General features: G+C 48.7%; 1 protein-coding gene across 1 annotated transcript in view; it reads right to left on the bottom strand.

Annotated features, from left to right (window-relative positions):
* Positions 1–21,385, bottom strand: part of CCNB1IP1 (cyclin B1 interacting protein 1) — a 570,334-nt gene that overhangs the window by 119,093 nt on the left and 429,856 nt on the right. The window contains exon 2 of the mRNA XM_069615026.1: positions 373–712. Within this exon, the coding sequence (XP_069471127.1) occupies positions 373–712 (340 nt within the window). The remainder of the gene's footprint in view (positions 1–372; positions 713–21,385) is intronic.

Here is a 21,385-nt window from a genome sequence, read left to right as displayed (position 1 = left end):
AATTGAATCCTTTGTAATTAAAATACAATCTGATTTCTGAAGGCTAACATGAAGAAGAAATCTAATGGAAATAATATAAAAAGAGGAAAAAGTGTTTCTTTTTTGTTTCTGTACATCACAATTGAACTCTGAAGGACTTAATGAAAGACTAAAAATTCCATAGACTATTTAAGAGACATTTTGCGTTCAATATTAATACAATTACACATGATCTAACACACTGAATACTTTATGGAGTGATTTTGCAAAGGCACCCAGAACAGTCATATATTTAATAGGGGCACTGATTATCAATAAGAACACGTCAGAAGACTTTTCATTTCTGATAATAAATGTGATTATGGTGTTTTAAATACATCTGCTATCTCTTACCTAGTGGGAATCCAAACACTCCGGGCTGCGGCATTAGTGAATGCTCATGGGCAGAGCAGGCCTCATGATTGACCACAGCTATGTTACGTAGTCTTAAACTATCATATAATCCCTGAAGCTTCTGATATTGGCGATTTCGTTCCATCAGTTTCTCAGACACCTCACTGTACTTCTTCTTGTATTCTTCAAGCACTTTTTTCAGGGATGTGACCTCTCCCTTCATGGCTGTAAGCTCCATATCCTTGCTGTGAACCTGTTGTGTGTACACCTTCTCCATCTGCTTCAGCTGTCCCTCTGCCTTACTGTATGTGTACTCCTGGTATAACCTTTCCTGGTAAACCTGTCATAGGAGATATACCAGAGGGTTAGCTGGCAATGGAAAAATACTTCATGTCCGATAAATCATGAATGTGCTATGTCAATGTCACCTTAACAGGGCTGTACCAGCCCAAGCTGAGGCACTGGGCTGAGAATAAAGGGTATAGATGTACTGCTCTTTGATTTCAACGAGAAAGAAACATTTATACATCTTACCTACAATATACTATAACTTCAAATATGAGCATGGGGCCATATATGGTGCATTAATGTGGGAGAAGTGCAAATAATCTCTTACATATACAAAATAAAACAAAGTTCCACTCCACGTGCAAAGAGTTGGGTAAGATGTTAAATGTTTATTTTAGTGCCGATTAAGCAAGTGTTACTTTGTTTTATATACATGTATTTATCCATTTTACAAAGAAATACATATGGCACATAACAGCATTGCCAAAATAGAACAAGACAAAACTAATAACGAGAGGGGATATAATCAAAACAGCAGAACAAAATCAAGAAATAACATAATAAACATATCCAAACTTTCCAGCATAGTCAGAAGAAAGATCTCCTAACCACACTTAACAGACTTAAACAATAAAGTAGATAACTGCAAGGGTCAGACAACCCACAGGGGGAACAAGACAAACATAATACAAACTGAAGTTGAGGATAAATACAGGAAGGGAAATAGGGTTGAGCCAAATCATTAAGTCCCAAATCAAACACAGAGTATAAGGTGATCAGTACATGTGGATTTAGGCATATAACGTATTGAAGATGTCCCATATCAAATGGTATTCTTCAATTAGCTATTTTTTCACATAGTACACTTTTTCTCTAGCTGATAACAGTAACATACTTTGGATCCAATCTTCAAGCTGAGATGTCCCACCACTTTCCACTTCTTAAGAATCTGTTTCTTAGCTAGCAATAACGATTTATATATCCGGAGTTCCGAGCAGAGTTCCAGTCTGCCCCAGAACCTTGCTGCGAGAGGTCGTGCTTCTGCTCCAGTGCTCCATTTTCACCGCGATATATCGCGTTTCACCTTTAAGGGAAAAGAAAAAAAAACAGCCCAACCAACCTTCAAAAACCCCGTGGCCGCACGGAGCGCGCGCGGAGTTCCGAGCAGAGTTCCAGTCTGCCCCAGTCCGCCCCGGGAGCAGCGGGCTGGCAGCTGGAGGCTCTCCAAGGACTCACGATCTGAGGGACTGTCGTGCTCCAGTGCTACAAGGATAAAGAGGTAGGATCCCTCCTGTTTTCTTGTGTCTGCTGGCGCTGGCTCCGACCCCACGAACCATAAGCGGCTTTAGCTCAGCGTCCGGCTGCCTCCCAAGATTTACCGCTACCGCCGGTTCACAATTGGCGGCAAGCTACTGACTTGGTTCCTCTCTCCCCCCCACCCATCCATTTTCTCTCTTCCCCCTTCCCTTCCCCCCCTTTTTCCTTCTGTCCGTCTCTTGCTCCCTCTCTGTTCTTATCCCTCCCCTATCTCTGGCAAGTTTCTTTTATCCCCCCGCTTCCTCCTCTTCCGCCCTTCTCTTTTCCCCCCTTTTTCCCACTGCCGCTCCTCTTCCCTCTCTTCCCCTTCCCTTTCCCCCCTTTCCCCTTCCCCTCTCTTACCCGCGATGGAGGAAGACCTGGACCAGCGTCTCTTAAGGAGCCGCACAAAGAAAACCTTAACACCCAGCAGCGCCGCAGGTTCTGTCCCGTCTCTGCATTCGTCAAGAGCGTTAGCGGCCAGCAACCCGCTTTCGCGAGAAAACCTGGATCACGCTCACCCTGGGTCCACCAAAGAATTCTCTCTCCCTGGTAGAGACAATGAGCATGGACAGAACCCACCCTTCCATCTGGTGGGACCAAGCAATGCATCTGTACTACCTACATTCTGCCCGCCTTTAGAGCCACGGTCCTCTCTGTCTCTTCAGGCTCACAAAGACAGAGCACTTGGAGGCCGCTTGGGCCAGCGGCAGTCTTGGGACATCGAACCCTTCACGGCCCCCCCCGCACCGCTTCGGCGAGTGACCACCCCTGTGCGGGGACCGGAGGGCCCCTGTCAGGGGGTCTGGGGGCGGGCCCAGTTCTAAGTGAAGCGACATGCGAAACACAACTTCCTCCAAACCCGCCTGCTCGGCCGGCCACCAACCTCCAAGAAAGTTCAAGTGTTTCCGATTTGTCTCAACAGCCACAAGACGCCCAGCGGTCACTCCACCGGACCACCAACCTTTCCGCTCAGGACCTGCTCTTCATTTCACATGTCATTCCGGCTGCTCAGACCACCACCACGGCCTTAATTCATCCTGCTACGCCGGGCAGCCGGGTCCCTTCCTACTGCGGTGGTGAAGGACGTCTAGAGAATCCAACGGCCTCTCCCACCCCAGTTAAGATAGTCCACCACCCCGCACCGGAGGCGTTTATACCACCAGAGACGGGCAAAGCGCCAGCCTCGCTCGGCAACATCCCTGACACCGGGGCATCAAGGACGTTCGACATCCTGTCCCCAGTTTTGCATAATCTCCCAACTTCCTCGAATCCCCTCCTGGAGGAGCCTAGTGAGGCAGACTCCGATCCCTGTTCTGAAACTTCAGAAAGGGGCAGCCGTAAACTGACAACTCACCAAAAGAAAAAAAGACCTATCTTCAAAAAAAAAGGCAATACGGCTTCTAAGTCCACCGACCCATTGCTCACAGTCAAACCTACAGTCGCCTCCAGACAGCCTAAAAAGGCTGCTTTGCAACAAGGCCAGAAGAAGAAGCCCCACACAAAAACTACTCTACCTATTCCACTTCTGTCGAATGCTCTGCTGAATTTCTTCCAGACGCAAGGCAAACGGAAACTGTCCATTGACTCAGAACTCTCAGATGCGGAAATCCTTCAAGCCCTGGATGAGACGTCTCAGACGTCTAAGTCTAGGAAAATCTCCACTTCCGTCAATCCTCAGGGCACGTTTCCCGGGCAAGTCCCGGCTCCAACGCCATCACCCTGCAGGCCACTAGAAAAGCCTTTCCCGCAGTCTGATGTAGGATCCGTCCATTTGGTCACCCTGACTCAAACCGTATCCAAAGCTGTTCAACCAATTGCACCAGCGCCAGCCACGCCAAGATGGCAGGTCTCAGCTTCAAGTCCACCAGAGCTTGGTCAGGCGAAGGCTCCATCACCACCGCCTCCAAAGCCGGCGGTCACCACAGCGACCGATCCACTAAGCAACAAAAGGACCTCCTATCAGCCCCTTTTAGAAATCTTTGACTTACAGCACCCCAAAGGGGGGCCACAAAGAGAAACATCGCCTCAACCCTGGACAACGAACCACCTGCTCACCACGCTGCCCGCTGCCAGTCACCAAGACGCCTTGACTCAGATTCCTCAAACAAGGGACCTAAATCTGAGATCTTTCAGTACGTCTGATCCTGGAGAGCACAATACCAGGCGCAGGCACTCCCTGGCAAACCCGGCGGCTCCAGGACCAAAGGTCTCGTCAGCAAACGGCAGATTTGATCTGTCCTCATCATTTCAGAAAGACTCACCCAACACCAGAAAAGACCTGACAACAATAATGTCGGCAATTACCATCTCTATGGCCCCGTTCTGCAAATTGTACGAAACGCTAAGTGATGTTTCAAAAGACAACACAGCCATCTTAGCAAGTATACAGTCGAAGCTAACCTTCTTAGAAGGCTACATAACAGCTATTGACTTAAAGTACGAATCCCCGCCCTTAACAAAAGAGGCGATAGCCTCAGATCTGGAGCGGTCTGTGGCCTCATCATCAACACATGGCCCTTTACCTCCAACGTTAAAGCACAAATCTACACAGACGTCCCAGGCAAAATATTCAAACGAAAATGCTCCAGTGTTCCTACACAAAGCAAAAGTGTCGCAAACACCCAACCTGCCTACACCGATCCCAAACCTGGCTTTGGGAACCTGCCTAGGTCCGATTCAACCCCTGCCTAAAGGAAAGAAAATCCTGAAATTAAGCGGGATCGATATTCCAATCCCACTAGTCGACAAACTAAATGAATGTACCCCCCCACGGGAGGACCTGCCCTCCACCTCAAGAGATCCTGGAAGCACGGCTGTAAATATCACACGCGTAGGCTCCGTGATGGATCTCACCCATTCCCCTAGACCGATAACAGAATGTGTGACCTCAGGCATACAATCATCTACGCCGCCTGGCAAGGGGCATTCCGCCCCAGCGAACGACTCTACTCCTTGTGAGACTAACCTGAATTCCAGAGCGCCTCATCACTCCAGCCGGAGGGAGACCCCTGAGCTGAACAAAACGACGAAGACCCGACATACTGATGCTCCATCAAGATACTTGTCGGATGCCCAAAGCAGACCCAGGACGAGAACCCACTCAGCCAGATCGTCCCCGCAGGAGCTGCGGACATCCAGAAGTGCAACAGACAACCACACTCTCCGCACAAGGGACAATTCTACTCGCGTCTTTAAAATAGAGCAACTTTCTGACAAAGATAAGTACATCATCTTGAATAGAAAAACTGTGTTAAAAATCACATCGACTACACCCTCGCTACGCAAATTAACCTCGGATGATTTCAAAAGGGTGGAGCCTTATCATAGAGGCAATAAAGCGAAAGCCTACCTACACATCTACTCGTCTGCAACTCAAGATATAGGCCCCCTAGCTAGCGAGGAACTTAAAGCACAAGGCCTTCTACTGTCAGAATTAAAGACTCCTGCCCTTAAGAACAACACACAGGACCGGCAATCCCCATTCGAAAGACCTGATGCCCATAGTCCATCCCAATGGCATACCGATCGAAGAGAGACACTGAAGTCGCACTTTTTTTATCCATCAAGAACCCGGAAGCCAAGACAAGACTCACCTGAACGCCCCACAAGACCCGCCGGGGGATCTCCGGACCCACTGCTACGGCCATCACAGCTTTCCAAGCGGTCTATCGACACTCAAGACCAAGCCAGACAACGTCTGCGGCACTCCCCTTATCAGCGACCGCGCAGGGCGCAAAGGAAACTAAGTTGGAGAGAGCAATCTCCACGAAGAGCCCTCGCACCCCACAGATCGGGTGGGCAACCCAAACCACCATCGTCGCCAGTTCCAAAAAAGTCTGCCCCTCAAACCGGCCCTTGGGACTGGGTAAAAGGGGCTCTATCATCCTACCGCCTCAGATAGCAATTACCCAAGGAAGCCGATGACCACCTATGCGACAAACTCTTGTCACTGGCCTCCTGGAATACCAGAGGTCACGCCCATCTGACTGACCCTAATACCTCTGACCTGGGCCATTTTGACATCTTCTGTCTACAAGAAACTTGGCTCCAAGATACACCCTCTATGGACGGGTATGACATTGTGATTTCGCCGGCGACAAAAGGGCCTCTAGGCCGTCCCTCAGCGGGTCTGCTCATCGGTGTACGGTCAGACCAAAATCTAAAAATGCTCAGGACCACAGCTAGTTCATACGGAGTATTGGCAGTCCTAATTGATTGGAACCCTGCTTCGGGACCTCTAAATCGCCGGTCAAAGCAACCTTCATCCCCACCACTCGCTGTGATCACCACGTACTGGAATCCGCAAAGAACCACAACGCAACTTTTCTGCCAAAATATGGCAGAGGTCCTGGATGAGATCCTTATTGAATGGAACACTCCCTTCATACTGGTATGCGGTGATCTCAATGCGAAGTGCAGCCAGCAGAAGACAGACCGAAAAAAATCATCCGACGCAACTGAAGCAGAGCACAGAGGACAAGCATGGATGACCCTCATGGCATCCCGGAACCTACACAACGTTGCCTGGATCCGCGAAGGGCAGACGCTTCTCCCGACCTGGGAGAGGGGCCGACTGACAGCCACATTGGATTATATTTTTGCGTCTCAAGCTTTGTGTGCTGTAATTCAAGACTTTAAGGTGGTTAAAACGGCCGCCAGCGACCATAACATGCTCACCACTTCTTGGAGCTCCCTAGCGAGGAATTCAACTTCCTATTTACCATCGATTGAAACAAATCCCAAACAATCACGCCTGCGACTGACCCGGACCAACATTAGAGCTATCACCGATCAGTACGTGGCTGAATTTGGGATCGACCAACCTTCCGTGCCATCGTCCAGGCCGGACTACTATCCCATGCTTTTAAAATATACGAGTCACCCGGTAGTGGGTCTATCCACCCCCAAATCTTGCACCCACCAGTATGACCTGGAAACTGCGGGGAAAAAAAACGGCCTGAGAAATCTCAGAAGACGTGCAAAGACCACCAACACCGAAGAGGCATGGGACTGCTGGAGATCTGAAAAAAAAGCCTACAAATCATGGATCAGGACACGTCGTGCTGTTTTATACCAACAGGACGCAGAGGCTATGATGAAAGTTCTACACGCAAAAAAAAACGCAGATTTCTGGGACTTGGTAAACGCCTCGCAAGGATCCACAACCTATAACATGAGTAATTCTGTCCCAGAACAAGTTTGGGTCACGTTCTACACTGATCTTTTCGCCAGCTTAGCGCGAGATATGAATCCGTCCTTTGTCACCACCGGAGCACCCTGGATCGACCTCTCTCTAACATCAACCATAAGTACTGCCATCCAAAAGTTAAAATCTTCCAGAGCCCCAGGCCCGGACGGCCTGTCGAACATAGATCTAAAAAAGTACCACGCGGAATGGGCTGCCTTTATGAGCATTCTGTTCGACCACTGCAGATCTACCAGACAGATCCCATCATCATGGTGCAAAGCAATCATCATCCCTATTTTCAAACGTGGAACCAGAGAAGCACCGGAAAACTACCGTCCGATTGCCCTATTGGACATAATGGGAAAAATATTTGCCTCCCTTCTTTTAGATCATTTCCACCGCTGGGAGAAAACAGCTCCCTGCAGCGATCCTTACCAACTAGGCTTCAAGAAAAACGGTAGCACCACAGTGAACATCTTCATACTTTCAATTCTAAAAGCCAAAATAAAACAGGGATCTCCTGCGGTGTACGTGGCTTTTATCGACCTTTCTCAGGCGTTCGACAAAGTGGACCGACCTAGACTATGGAGAAAGCTGGCAAACTGGAACTGTCCACCGGCCATATTACACCCTATAATAGCCCTGCACACCAATACCTCTCTTAACGTCCGTCTAAACAGACAGGGGGCCCTGTCCAGAAATATTCAGACGTTCAGAGGTGTCAAACAAGGCTGTCCTCTAGCTCCGGCACTTTTCGTGGCTTTTTTGGGGGACTTCAAAGATTCGGAAGCGTTGGTGCGCTGCTTCCCCCCAAAGTTTGGCAATCTCCCTCTGTCTCGCCTCTTATATGCCGACGATATGATCCTGTTTGACCAAACTCCGATCGGCCTCCAAAGGCAGCTGGACAATCTGGCAACCTACATGACCACCAACAATCTTCAAATAAACCAGACCAAAACTAAAATTATGATCTTGTCCTCTTCACACCACCCGCCAAAAACCACCGGGTCTTGGTCAGTTTGCAAAACCAGAATCGAAGTGGTTCAACAATTTAAATATCTAGGTGTGCTCTTAGACGGGTCGCCACATGAAATCAAAATGCAGCAACACCTCTGGTCCAAAACAAGGCAACTGACTTCCCAATTACGAGCACTCGACAGGAAGTTTGGCAAATTTTCATTAATGCCGGCCATCAATTTCTACAAGGGTAAAATGGTACCCTCTCTGACCTACGGCATGGATGCCATGTTCACCATACCGCCCCAACTATGGCGTAAACTAGAGGCCTACATATGGAAGTCCCTTTTAGGTCTGCCGAACGCTATTCCCATAGAAGCAATCAGACGAGATCTGGGCCTTTTGTCTCTAGGCGCCACTGTCAGTGGGGCTGCTCTTGCCCTATTCAGGAAAACCTTAATTAAAGACAGTCTCCCAATTTTTAAAACAATTGGGCAGGAACTTGAATCAACCACTACCAAGTCGGTCCAAAAGTGGGTGGATCTTCAAAAAACCAAATTGGAAGGCCTGCAATGTTCACTTACTGACCTGATAACGAACCCACAAAGAGTAAGTGAAAAACTAAAACTGCATGACTGGATCACCACTGTGGACAAAGCAGCTTCCATCAAGTGCTTAAACCATCTTCCTCCAACCTACAATAAACTGAAATCTCCTATGACGTACTGTCTGCGATTTCCAGATAAAAAACTGCGCTCAACTTTTCTAAGGGCTCGTTTAAATCTGCTCCACACCCGCGAAACCTTGGGAAGAAGACTGCAGACCACTTCAACTACTTGCAGACTGTGTGAAGACCCTGACTCTGTGGAGAACATCCGCCACCTGCTCCTAACCTGCCCGGCTTTGGACGACATTCGCGCCCCATTTCTGTCTCCGCTTCGGTCAGACTCGGTCTTGATCGACGAGCACACATGGTGGTGCCGCTTAATATCTGGCGAGAAGTCTCGTTGGGCGGTTGTCACGGCCAAAATATTAGAAGCAGCCTTCACTAAAATTGGCGGCATAGCTAGTGGCCTGCAGACCATGGATGTTTAACTGATGGTTTTCTGCTACTTCTAAAAAACTACTGTGCAGCTGAGTCACTGGGTCTTAACTTGGCGAACCTTTCTTTTGATTTTCTTATGATTTTCATCTACTATAACCATCAACTTCTTGTAAAAATCATTTTCTTTGATTATACACAAGTAAAATAAAAAAAAAAAATAAAAAAAAAAAATATCCAGATTTTGGTTCCAGTGGATAACCTTACATCATTTGGAAATAGCCTCAGTATACAGAACAACAGAGTATGAGGTAAGGTAGACTGAACCACTGGCTCCATTTGGAAGAGGACCTCATCCCAATATTGGCAGAATTTTTCAGAACACCAAACATATGAATATTTGAAGCAAACTCTTTTTTACAAGACCAACAAATATCTGATTGTAGAAGTTTACATGGTATACAGGCATTGTTTCGAATATATAGTTTCGAATGCCAAAGCTTAGAAAAAAATGCATCAAAAAATGCATTTTTTTTGTAGGTAAAGGTTTTTCTTTCTTTTTTTTTTTCAAACGTGTTTTTATTGGTTCTTGAAACAAGCAAGTTGTACATTATGTCATGTGCAATTAAGGTGGTTCAATCGGTACAGACTCGCTTGAGAACACAAATCAACAAAACAGACATAAAACATAAACAATAACAGTAGGTCAGTGAGGAAGGTCTAGCTGCATGGGGAGGTCGAAGTTTGGTGGGGGAGTACCTCTCGGGGCCCCTCGTCGGAATCCGAACTCCTGGGGGTGGATCTTCCTTCAGGAACCTGCCCAACTGGGTGTCCACGGCTGCTCTTCCATGTTTTATTTCAGTCATATTTATCCATCCAGCGTAGGGAGGGCAGCTGTCGGACCAGGCCAGGGTATGTTTGTGCATAATCCAAGAAGGGGGACCAAGTATGAAAGAATTTGTCTCTGTTCCCAAACCTGAGGGCCGTGATTTTTTCCGCCGCAATTATGTCCCAACATTTAGTAAACCACATTTGGACCGACGGTCCCTCTGGGTTTTTCCAGAGCCTTGCCACTGAAATCTTGGCCGCAGTCAGCAGGTGGGAGCAAAGTTCTGCTCTGTGGCCTGAGCGAGGGAATTGGCCCTCGCCGCTTGATCCGAGCAGTACGATCCCTGGGTCCCATGGGATTGCTAATCCCGTGATCGTATTGATTTGTTCTAACACTGCTTTCCAGAATTGCGTCGCCTTGGGGCATGTCCAGAGCAGATGGTATAATGTGCCTTTGTCCGGGCAGCCCCTCCAGCACGTTGATGGGATCGCCGGGTTGCATTTATTGAGAGATTCAGGGGTTCGGTACCACCTGTAGCATACCTTGAATGCCCCCTCCTTATTGGATACACATTTCGAGCTTCTATTTGCTCTAGTCCAGATCTGGTCCCATTCCTCCGGCTCAATGGGTCTCCCAATGTCTCTCTCCCATTTGAGCATGTATGGTTCCTTGTGGGTTGGTTCGGTTCTGTCTAGGATCTTATAGAGGGAGGAGATCTTGCCCTTAGGGGGGGCGATGTGAGGGTCTGCTCCAGGGCTGTTAGATCTCTGCTTCCCAGATTTTTCATGCTCCTGTTTGAGAGCCAGTGCCTAAATTGGGTGTATCTGAACCTCTCGTTTTCGGGAACCTTGAATTTCGCCTTACAGTCCTCGAAGTCCAAGGGATTTCCCTCCTCGAAGAAGTCTTGCACTTTCTCCAATCCTCCTTCCCTCCACCTCGCGAAGTCCTTAGGGATGGTGCCCGGTGAAAACTCCGGGTTCCTCCAGATCGGGGTGAGTGGGACTGTAGTGCTGCGGATTCTCCATAGCGGCGCCGCCTTCTTCCAGTTCGCCATCGTGTTTTTGGTTGCTGAGAGAGGCCCCCCATCCGGACAGTCAATGGAGCGATTCATATGCGGTAGTGAGGTTATCGGGACTGGGCTCCAGGCCTCCTCCAGGTCAAGCCAGCGGGGTTTCGGTGTGGCAAGGGGCCAGGTGAATGCGTGCGAGAGCTGGGCAGCTAGGATATATCTGGCCACGTCGGGTGCTCCCAATCCTCCCACCACCCGACCCCGTAGCATGAGTTTCCTTGGGATCCGTGGCTGTTTTCCTTCCCAGATGTATCTCATTATGCCCCTTTGTAGTTTCTGTACCGCTTGCTTCGGGATAGCCGTTGGTAGGGCAGAACAGTGGTAAAGCAGTCTTGGGATGAGGTTCATTTTCAGAGCTGTTATTCTTCCGAACCAGGAAATCTCCTGTTTCTGCCAGCGTCGTAGATCACTTTTGAATTCTTTGAACAGTGGGGGAAAGTTAGCTTTATATAGTTTGCTGGGTGTGCCAGGTAATTGGACCCCTAGGTATGCAAGATGCTTTTCGGTCCAGGGAATGAGGTATTCGTTTGCCATGTCCGTGATCAGGGTTCGAGGTAGGTTGATGCCCAGCGCTGATGACTTGGGAAGGTTGACCTTGAACCCCGATGCTTCCCTGAATTCTTTCAGTTCGATCCACAGCGCTTTCATGGATTCCCTGGGCCTAGTTAATGTTAAGAGTACATCGTCGGCGTACAAGGTGGCTTTGTATACTTGTGCTTTGATCGCCAGGCCCTGGATTGCATCGTTTTGCCATACTCTGCTTGCAAATGGCTCCATGGAGAGGGCAAAGATCAGTGGGGAAAGGGGACATCCTTGCCTTGTGTCTCTCGAAATTTGGATTGCGTCGGATCTGGTTCCTTTAATTCTCAGCCTGGTGGATGGGTTCTGGAAGTTAGCTAGTGTCCATTTTATAAACTTGGGGCCGAAGCCAAAGTGCCTTAATGTTTTTGTATGTAGCTCCAATCTAGCCTGTCAAAAGCTTTGCGAGCGTCGAGCGAGAGCACCATCAATTCCTGACCCTTCCTGCTGGCTGATTCGATGACATTTATGGTTCTTCTTATATTGTCGTGAGTGCTACGGCCGGGGATGAACCTGGTTTGGTCCGGGTGTATGATGTCCGGGAGTAAGGGCGCCAGCCTGTTCGCCAGAGTTTTGGCGAAGATTTTGGCGTCGTAGTTCAGCAGCGTGATGGGCCTGTACGAGTCGCAGAGGCTCGGATCCCTCCCTGGTTTCAAGAGCAGCACCGTAAGCGACTCTTCCATTGATGGGGTGGTCGTCCCCGACGAGAGAAAGGAGTTGAAGAGGGCCGCCAGCTGGGGGGCGAGTATGTAAGAGAACTTTTTATAGAATGGAGCTGTGAGCCCATCCGGTCCAGGCGATGAGTTTTTCAATTTTGCTATAACCTCGCTCACCTCTTCCATCGAGATAGGGGCCTCTAGGGCTGCCAGATGAGGGTGTGGGTTGCACGGCTGTATCCCGGCTAGGTATTTTTAATGTGCGTCTGCTGCCGTGGGAGCACCCGACATGATCCCTCTATGATGCGCCGTCATAATGTCTATTTTCTCTGGGTTGGCGAAGCGCAGCGTTCCCTGGACGTCCCAGAGACATTGGATGGTGTTCCGCGAGTGCAGCTTTTTCAATTTGTGGGCCAGGAGGCGGTTTGCTTTGTTGCTGTGCACATAGTAGAATTGTTTAGTGTATGTGAGTGCTCTGGCCGCCTTGTCTGCTAGGTGCATTTCTATAGAGCGTTTTGCTTTCTGGAGAGCAGGGCTTGCTTTCCTGTTCTGACCCTGCTTCAGGATGCGTTCCGCTTCGAACACCTCCGCTTCGAGTTTGTCCTGCTGTAGTTTGCGTAGGCGTCGTAGCCTGGCTGTGCAATCGTTAGCCGTGCCCCTGATCACCGGTTTCATGGCATCCCAGATCGTGAAAATCGATGTGTCTTTGGTGGTGTTTTCCTTGAAGTAGTTCTTGAGGGCGTCTGCTATTTCCGTTCTGATCGCCATGTCTGCCAAGATCTGGTCTTGCAGTTTCCATTGTCGCTGGGTTGGATCGGGGAAGCTCTGTACTCTCAATTTCATTATGACCGGGGCGTGGTCCGAAAGGGCTCTGTGTCCTATCTGGATGGTTTCAACACAGGGGACTAGAGAGCTGGATAGGAGCAGCAGATCGATCCTTGAATGCCCCAGATGGGCATGGGAGAAGAATGTGTAATCTCTAGCCCTCGTGTTGGCCCACCTCCAAACATCTATGGAGTCGGTTTCCCTCAGGAATTCTGCCATGGCGAGAGCTTTGCCGAAGTCCTCCTTGGCTGGGGGGAGTGTTTTATCCAGATTAGGGTCTGGAGTCAGGTTGAAATCGCCCCCTATGAGCAGTTGACCTTCGGAGAAGTTTGTAAGTACGGGGAGGAGGTTGCGCAGGAATAGGCTTTGCGCTGTGTTTGGGCAGTATATAGCCGCTATGGTGATGGGAAGCTCCACTAGCCGGCCTTTCAGGAGAATATACCACCCCTCTGGGTCTCTTTTGATCGTGATATTCGACAAAGGGAGGTCTCGGCTTAACAAGATGGCCACCCCTCTTTTCTTGAGGCCTGCCGAGGCGAAGAAGCGTTTTGTATATTGTTGGAAGGCGATGCGGCTCTCATCTGTCCTGAGGAGGTGTGTCTCCTGAAGGCATATAATATCAGGTGCCAGCTGGGACAGCCTGTGCTCCACTGATTTCCTCTTCCGAGGGGCGTTCAGGCCTTGGACGTTCCAGGCTAACACAGATAGCTCTCTATCCAGCAGGGCCATTCGTTGATGGGGTAGCTAGTGGGTTTCCCTTGCTTCTGGCTGTGTGAGGGGTGGAGGGCTCCCCTTCCCCTGCGGGCCGGAATGTGCATGTTGCGGAGGGCTCGTGTAGGGGAGGAGAGCTCCTTGCAGCTTGCGCCCTGACCTCTGGATTCCCCTTCCCCACAGTTGTCTTCTTGGATCCAACTTCCCCTTTCCTTCTGACCTTGGTGACCAAACATGGTGAACTAAAACAAAACCTAAAACAGAGAACAGGTATCGGTATCCGGACCAGCCTTCTACCAACGGGGCTGTCGGCTGGGCCGGAGGTCGGTCAAAATACCGAAAATAAAATCTCGAATTACAAAAAGCATGAATTAAAAATCTCGAAAAAAAAAATATCGAATTTTTTATTTATTTATTTATATGTGTTTTTGGGGTCAGGTAAGTAAAAAAAGGGGTAAAATAAAAAAAAAATGAAAAAAGGGGGTGGGGGAACCCCCCCATTTTGAAAAAAAACGCATTGAAAAAAAAATTTGATATTTTTTTTTTCGAGATTTTTAATTCGTGCTTTTTTTCGAGATTTTAATATTCGAGATTTTGACTATAAACCGGCTGGGCCGTAGCTACCAGCTAGGTGGGAGACCCTAAGGCCTTGTGCGTTGTCGGTGAAAATATAGCAGTGCGGGAAGGAGTATAGATGGTTTTATCACCCGCCAAAGGCACAGGCCCGCTCGAACCCCCTCATACAGTGAGTAGCCTCCGCCGACGCAGAGTCTTCGGTGGTTAGAGAGGGGGCGGCTTCAACGATTGTTGCTATTCTTCCCCTTGGAGGGTGGACCGCGCACCCTGCGCCAACCCTCCACTCGGGACCATGAGCGAAGAGGCTCTCTGCTAGTTCCCTCGGGTGAGTGGCTCGAGCTCCCAGGAGCTTTTGCAACCGCCTCCGGGTTCATGAATAGTTCCGCTTCTTGCGGGGAAGGGATATGGCGAGTTTTCCCCTCCCACATGAAGGAGAGGCCTGAGGGGAAGCTCCAGCGGTAGGCTGTCTTGCGTTCGCGAAGCCAGTCAGCCATTGGTTTGAGCGCTTTGCGTTTTGCTAATGTCGTTGCTGCCAAGTCTTGGAACAGGGATATCTCTGAGTCCCGGAAGTGGATCTGGCCCATGGCTCTGGCTTCTTGCATTATCTCCTCCTTGAGCTTGTAGAAGTGGATTCTAACCAGCACATCAGCTGCGCCGTTGGGATTTTGTCTAGGTCTGGTTCTGTGCACCCTGTCAAGCTCTAGGGGGGCGTCGTCTGGAAGGGTGATGACGTGACGGAGGAGATCCGCTACGTAAGCTGGGAGGTCTTTCTCGGGGATCGCTAGTGGGATGCCTCGGATCCTGATATTGTTCCGCCTAGAGCGATTTTCAGCGTCTTCTTGCTTGGCTTCAAGTGCCTCGCATCTGCACTCCAGGGCCCTGATTCTATCAGCTCCCTCTCCGATCTCGAAGTTCTGCTCGCAGAGCGTTGTTTAAATTTCCTCAGTTCTTGATTCGATCTCCCCCACTCTCTTGTCTAGACGAGCAATTTGGGTTTTTACTTCTTCCGTCCCTTTTTGAAATTCCCTAGTGAGGGCTGATAAGAGCTCGTGCAAATCAGCTTTTGTGACCGACTGGGAGGCCATGGTAACCTGGCCCTCGGGCGGGGGATTTCCTGTTCCCCCCTCGCTGCGCTCACTCTTCTTGTTTTTCTCCCCACCTGCGGCATGTTCAGCAGCGTGGAGATGTCCGTTTGTTTTGATGTTTTGTTAGCTTTGGACATCACGTTGCAGGGCTTCACTCTGCCTTGTGCCACGAGGGGGAGGGAACGATGGCTTGAGCGGTATGGATCACTCCCTAGGACCCTGCTGAAGGGAGAGCTCCTCGGAGGCAGCCTCAGGCCCCTGACCCCCAATTTACCACTTAAAGCTGCAGAGCGTCCAGAGGAGTCGGAATTCACTTAAGGGCCAGGTCAGAACTTGGCGGGAGCTCTCAGCCCCAGGCCCAGGTGGTGAAGAGAAGGAGTCAGCCCAGCCCGGGGGGGGTATGCTCAGTTCTTGGGGCACTTGGGTGGACTCCCACTGGGAGAGGTACGGCAGGTGCCGCCTTACCTTGAATTGCGCTGACTGTGGGGCCAGGGCCCTCCCCCGGGCGGTGTTGTGTGGGTAGGTGCCGCACTGAATGCGGAGTTGGCCTCGGGAGGGGAACCCCCAGGCAGGCTCTTCCAGCATGCTGTGATCGGCCCCAACCGCCTGTTGGGCCTCAGTTCAGGGGATGGGGAGAGAGTAGAGGCTTGTGGGTGTTCAGGAATGATGATGTTGTAAGGCTAGTCAGCGAGACCCCCCAGACTCGTGGGGGTCAGTTGGTGTTGTCCCTCCAGGGCGGTGTACTGTATCCGGAGCGAAGTCAGGGGGCCCTCCGAGAGAATCCTGCCAGGTGGGGAGGATACCCGGCCTCCACGGCGGTAGGGCCCTTGCGACCAGGGCCCCTGTGGAGATCCGGGTGGATCAGGCCCCCCTCTGCGGGCGTGGGGTTGTTTGTGCCTCGGGTAGATGTCACGGGGGCCCAGGGGGACCGCTGCGGGGTGCGTGCAGGAGCTTCGGGAGAGGGCCGATCGCAAGATCCCCGAGAGCAGAACCCACCTCAAAGGTGGAGGGTGTGAGGTGTCCCCATTAGGGCCCCTGAGACCAGGGCCGGGACGGGGCTGTGCAGCTCGGGCCTGATTGCAGCACAACACTCGCTGCCGACACGCACCCGGAGGGGGGGTCACAACCAGGGCGGACGCCGGGCTCACCCGCTGGTACACCGCGGTGCCCCGCCGTGTACCAGCGGGTGATGTTAAGGGGTAAAAAAACAGGGATTGGGGGGAATTTTAAAAAAAATGCATTCCTTTGATGCATTCTTTTTCGAAACTTTGCCATTCAAAACTTTGGCATTCGAAACAATCACTAGGAACCAGACTCGTGATGAGGCTGCATGTCTTATAGTATTGAGCACGTTTTCCCTCTTGAGAGAGTAATAAGGTCTTGAATGCAACCTTCCCACAAGGTCTGCTTTCAAAGAGACTGTCACTTCTGGGCATGCCGAAGCCATGCGGGTACACCCCAAACAAAGTGGACAGTGGGTCTTGAGGTAGGCTGTATCCAGAGATTAGATCAATAAAGGTCAGAACATCCAATCAAAACCTGCTCAGGTTCTGAACGTATGTTCCTGTAGCATGCACACAGTGCTAGAAGGTATCTGAACAAGGAGCAGCATAACTGATGGAGAAACTTTTGTTGGGCAAATAGCAAGTTCAAGCACAGTTTTGCACTTTGTAGACATGAACAAGCTTTGAACCATAGCAGTTATTCAAACTCCAGGCCCAGTTTTTGATAACATTTCCCCTGCTGGAACCCCGCCCCCTTCCCTGCAACAATCTGTGCAGAGATGACGCAGACAAGGAGCAGGAGCTTGACACAGACAGCAACACAGGGGCCACCCAGGGTTAGACCGAAAACAGCTCCTCTAATTTACCTGACACTACAGCATAGCATTTGACTTCCCTATCCCTAGCTTATATTTGAATTTAAAAAAATGATAGCATCTTCTTTCATCAGCCCAAACATTGTTCATATCCGAAATGTCCAAGCAAGACCATGATTTCCACTGCATTCTTTTATTATTCGCTTTGAGGGCTACATTGTCCCACAGAGATGGCCTAAATGAAGCATGCAATTTCCCTGATGCCCAGGATAGCTGCGCTGCCTCTTTCTCATGGTGTACTTCAAGGATCGGTTCTCGGTCCCCATCTCTTCTCTCTCTACACTTCTCCCATTGGTTCTATTATTTCTTCCTTCATCTTTTCTTACCATGTCTACGCGGCCGATTTGCAGATCTTTCTTTCACCTCCTTCTCAGACTCTATCCACTCCTCTCGCTCAGCATGTCTATTATCTATCCAATCTTCTCACTATCTACATTTTAATCCTTCAAGAGAATAACTTTTTTTTTCTTTCCTGCCTCAACCATTCCTCCCCCTCTCCCTCCACTTTCCGTCTTTTTTCCCCCTTCTTTACTCCCTATCTCTGCGTGGCCTGCAATCTTGGCGTCATTTTTTTACCCCTCCATCTCATTTTCTTCCCATTTTTCCTGGATCTCCCACTTTTGCCGATTTCAACTTTTCAACATTGGTAAAGCCAGAAGATTCCTAACTTTTCACACTTCCAAATTGCTTATTTCATCTTTGGTCTTCTCTCACTTATTTTACTGCTCCTGCTTATTACTTGGTCTCCCTGCTTACCATCTTGCTCCACTCCGCTCTATTTGCCTTTCTTCAATCCGAATTCTCTGCACCCTTTCCCCATACGACTATTTCCTCTGCCCTGTTTTCGCTTCAATGGCTGAATTTTGAAGCCTGACTTCTGTTTTCATTTCTCTGCTTGGTATTCAATTGTCTCTATGGTCCAGTGGTCAAAGTGTATGAAAAGAAGTAGTGGAGCTATGTTCCCTGCTGGCCTGCCACCCCTCCCCACAAACCCTATCGCCACGTCCCCTCCCACATACAATACATCCCCCCAAACACTTGAACCTGCTGTTTAAGGGAACGTTGTGTGCAGTGCACTGAAAGTGCAAGTTTCAACTTCTTCCTACACTTTTATTTTAAAACGAAACCATTGCAGAACGGTTTCTTTTTAAAATAAAAGTATAGGAGCTGTAAAAGGTAATTAAAGAAAGTAGAGGAGCACCGCTCCCGACCGCTCCCGCTCACTTCGACCACTGCTATGGTCTTGCTCCCATCTATCTCTTCCTTTTCTCCCTCTCGCTTCCATTGTTCCCAGTTTATTTTTCTTCTGGTGGTTCCTTGTCCCTCCTGTGCCTCTTCTCATTTCCTCTCTTTTTCCCTTCTCACCCCCAAGCACTGGAATGCCCTCCATTTCTCCATTCACTCCTTGACTTCTCTCTCTCATTTAAAAATGTGAGTTAAAGAGCACCTACTTGCTAATTGATTTTGTATTTCATATCCTATTGTTGTATGGTCCTGACCTTTGTGAAGCGCTTAGGTGCTAAGCGCTGTATAAATAAAATAAATACAAATGCATTCTTTCAAACTGGCTGTCTACTACAGGTGGTGGGCAACACCAGGGGATGGGGACTTATAAGAGACCAGCATTTAGGAGAAGGTGGATGGGGCTATTGTCTCATTCTCAATATGAACCTTGTTAGGAAGTGAGTTTCTGCAGGGGTCAATTCCTGAAACCACCCCTACCTAGCCATTGTGGCAACCTAGGGAGAAAGCTCTGTGATATCTATCATTTTTGGGAATCTATAGCCACCTTTTCACACATCCTCCTTACGATCGCCAGGGGTAATTTAGCATGACCCCCATGTCCCCAGCAAAGACCTTTGAAACACTTTTTAATACTTTCACATTCTTTGAATGAGAGGGACAACGGTAACATACTAAAACCATAGAGGTATCTGGGTAACATGGTCATCTTGATAGCATTTACCCTCCTGCATATACTTAGATTCAGCGTCCCCCAGCGCTTGCAGTTTAGGGTGCACCGCTGTAAGACGAAGTGATTGTTCAATCTTAAAGGGCTAGTTGTGTACTTAACCACCTGCATGTGAAGCCATCTTTTTCCCACTTCTGGGACACACGGCCCAATTTGGAATACTTCTGTTTGAGATTTGTTTGATATAGGTTGATTTCATTGAATCTATATGATTGTTGGAGATTTGTTTTAATGTTTTTTTATCGTGTTCCTTTTGCGGCATATATACATGGGAGGAGACCCCCCAAATCATCCCCTTTTCCCCTTACATTAATGATATCCCTAAATCCAGCCCCCCACATATGCATGCGGCAAGATGCGCAAACAAATTGCAACCAATTCTCCTGCAACCAAATCTACAGTGCAGTAATCTACCAATCCCATTTGTTTATCTTAAATTGAAGACTGATAAATGACCACACACGTGCTTAGCCAAGGATTCCTGGTTGGAACGTAAAATAAACAGCTTATCTGCATAGAGAAGAAACTTGAAACACAGTCCCTTGAAGGTAATGATCTCAATCCCAGGGTTGACCCGCAACCCTACAGCCAGACATTCAATAGCCAGGGTGAAATGTTCTGGAGAAAGCTGGCATCCCTGTCTGGTACCACAGTCTAGCTCAAAGCTGTCAGAAATTAGCTCATTATGTAAAACATAGCATGAAAGTTTGGTGTGTAGGGCCTTGAGCAAGGTTTTAAATCTAAGGCCAAATGCAAATCACAGGACATATAACCCCACCACAAGCAGTCTATTGACACAAATGCAGGAGGTGATGGACTGGTCTGATAAAGATGCATTACAATGAGTGCCCTCATATTATTACTTCCTTTTCCATTTTCCATAATTCCCACTTAGTGTTAGTAATAAGTTCTGGCAATTTACTATCTAAGAGACGAGCAAGGACCTCAGCAAGGAGTTTCACGTTCAGGAGGGAGATAGGCTGGAAATTGGCAAAGTCCAAATGGGGCTTACTGGGCTCCCGGTTCATCGAACCTGGACTCTCACCCAAATGAAGAGTATCATTATAGCCTGTTTCAAGAAAGCGTACAGGACGTTTGCAAATGTTTGATCAAATTCAGCAAGAAAGCCATCAAGTTCAAGGCATCTGTCGTCTTTCATCAAGGCTGCTGCAATCTCCTCTACTGTAATGGGCAACTCCAGCAGTATATTACAATCAGCATCAGTTACTGGAAGTATTAGCTCTTCAAAGAAAGAGTCTAGTCATTTAGGGGATGATTTTGGGTTGCAATGTAAAGACTGCAGAAGGCAGAATTGATATGCCTTTTTGGCGTGCTGGCCCTTTCCTTGCCATTCACAATGGACCGCCCATTCTTGAGTCCTTCATCTTGTTCATTCTGCAGGCAATAGCACTGCCTACCTTATTACCAGCTTCTCGGAATGCTTCATATCTCCAGGCACCCCTGCCTCTGCCCATGATACGCGTGAAAGTCCAAATGAATACATGTATGATCGGCAATGTCTATGTTGCCAATGGACAAACACATCATTGAACTGAGTAGTGATAAAGATATCAAGAAATAGTCAATTCTAGAGTGGGAGCCTTGTGGGGTCAAAATTAATGGAAAATGCTTACCCCTAGGATGCAGAGCCCGGCATGGGTCCTCCAGATCTAGCATCTATTTCAAGTTAATAATTTCCCCATATGCCCTATATGACTCCCTATCCAACTGGCCCAGACCTATCCATTCTTTTATCCTTCCCAGAATTAAAGTCTCCTACCAGGAAAAATGCATCACCCATACATTTCAGGAGCTCCTCAATGATGGTACCATCAGATATGGACTGACTGCATAGTGCAAATTTTTATGAACTAGTATTGCGGTATCTCTGCTCTTATTGCCGTAACAGCTGGAAACATCCAGCATATATGTTCACTCAACAAAGACAATGTCCACCTCTCCTTTGGCCAAATGGGGCAACACCTTTTTCCTTTTGATGGGGTAGTTCAATCCCCTAACATTCCAAGAGAAAATGTGCAAGGGTTTCACAGCTCCTTG

The sequence above is a fragment of the Ambystoma mexicanum genome, chromosome 9 (genome assembly GCF_040938575.1).
Source record: "Ambystoma mexicanum isolate Mex_15411 chromosome 9, UKY_AmexF1_1, whole genome shotgun sequence".
In the NCBI taxonomy this organism is placed as follows: Eukaryota; Metazoa; Chordata; class Amphibia; order Caudata; family Ambystomatidae; genus Ambystoma; species Ambystoma mexicanum.
This window is presented reverse-complemented; position numbering and strand designations above follow the sequence as displayed.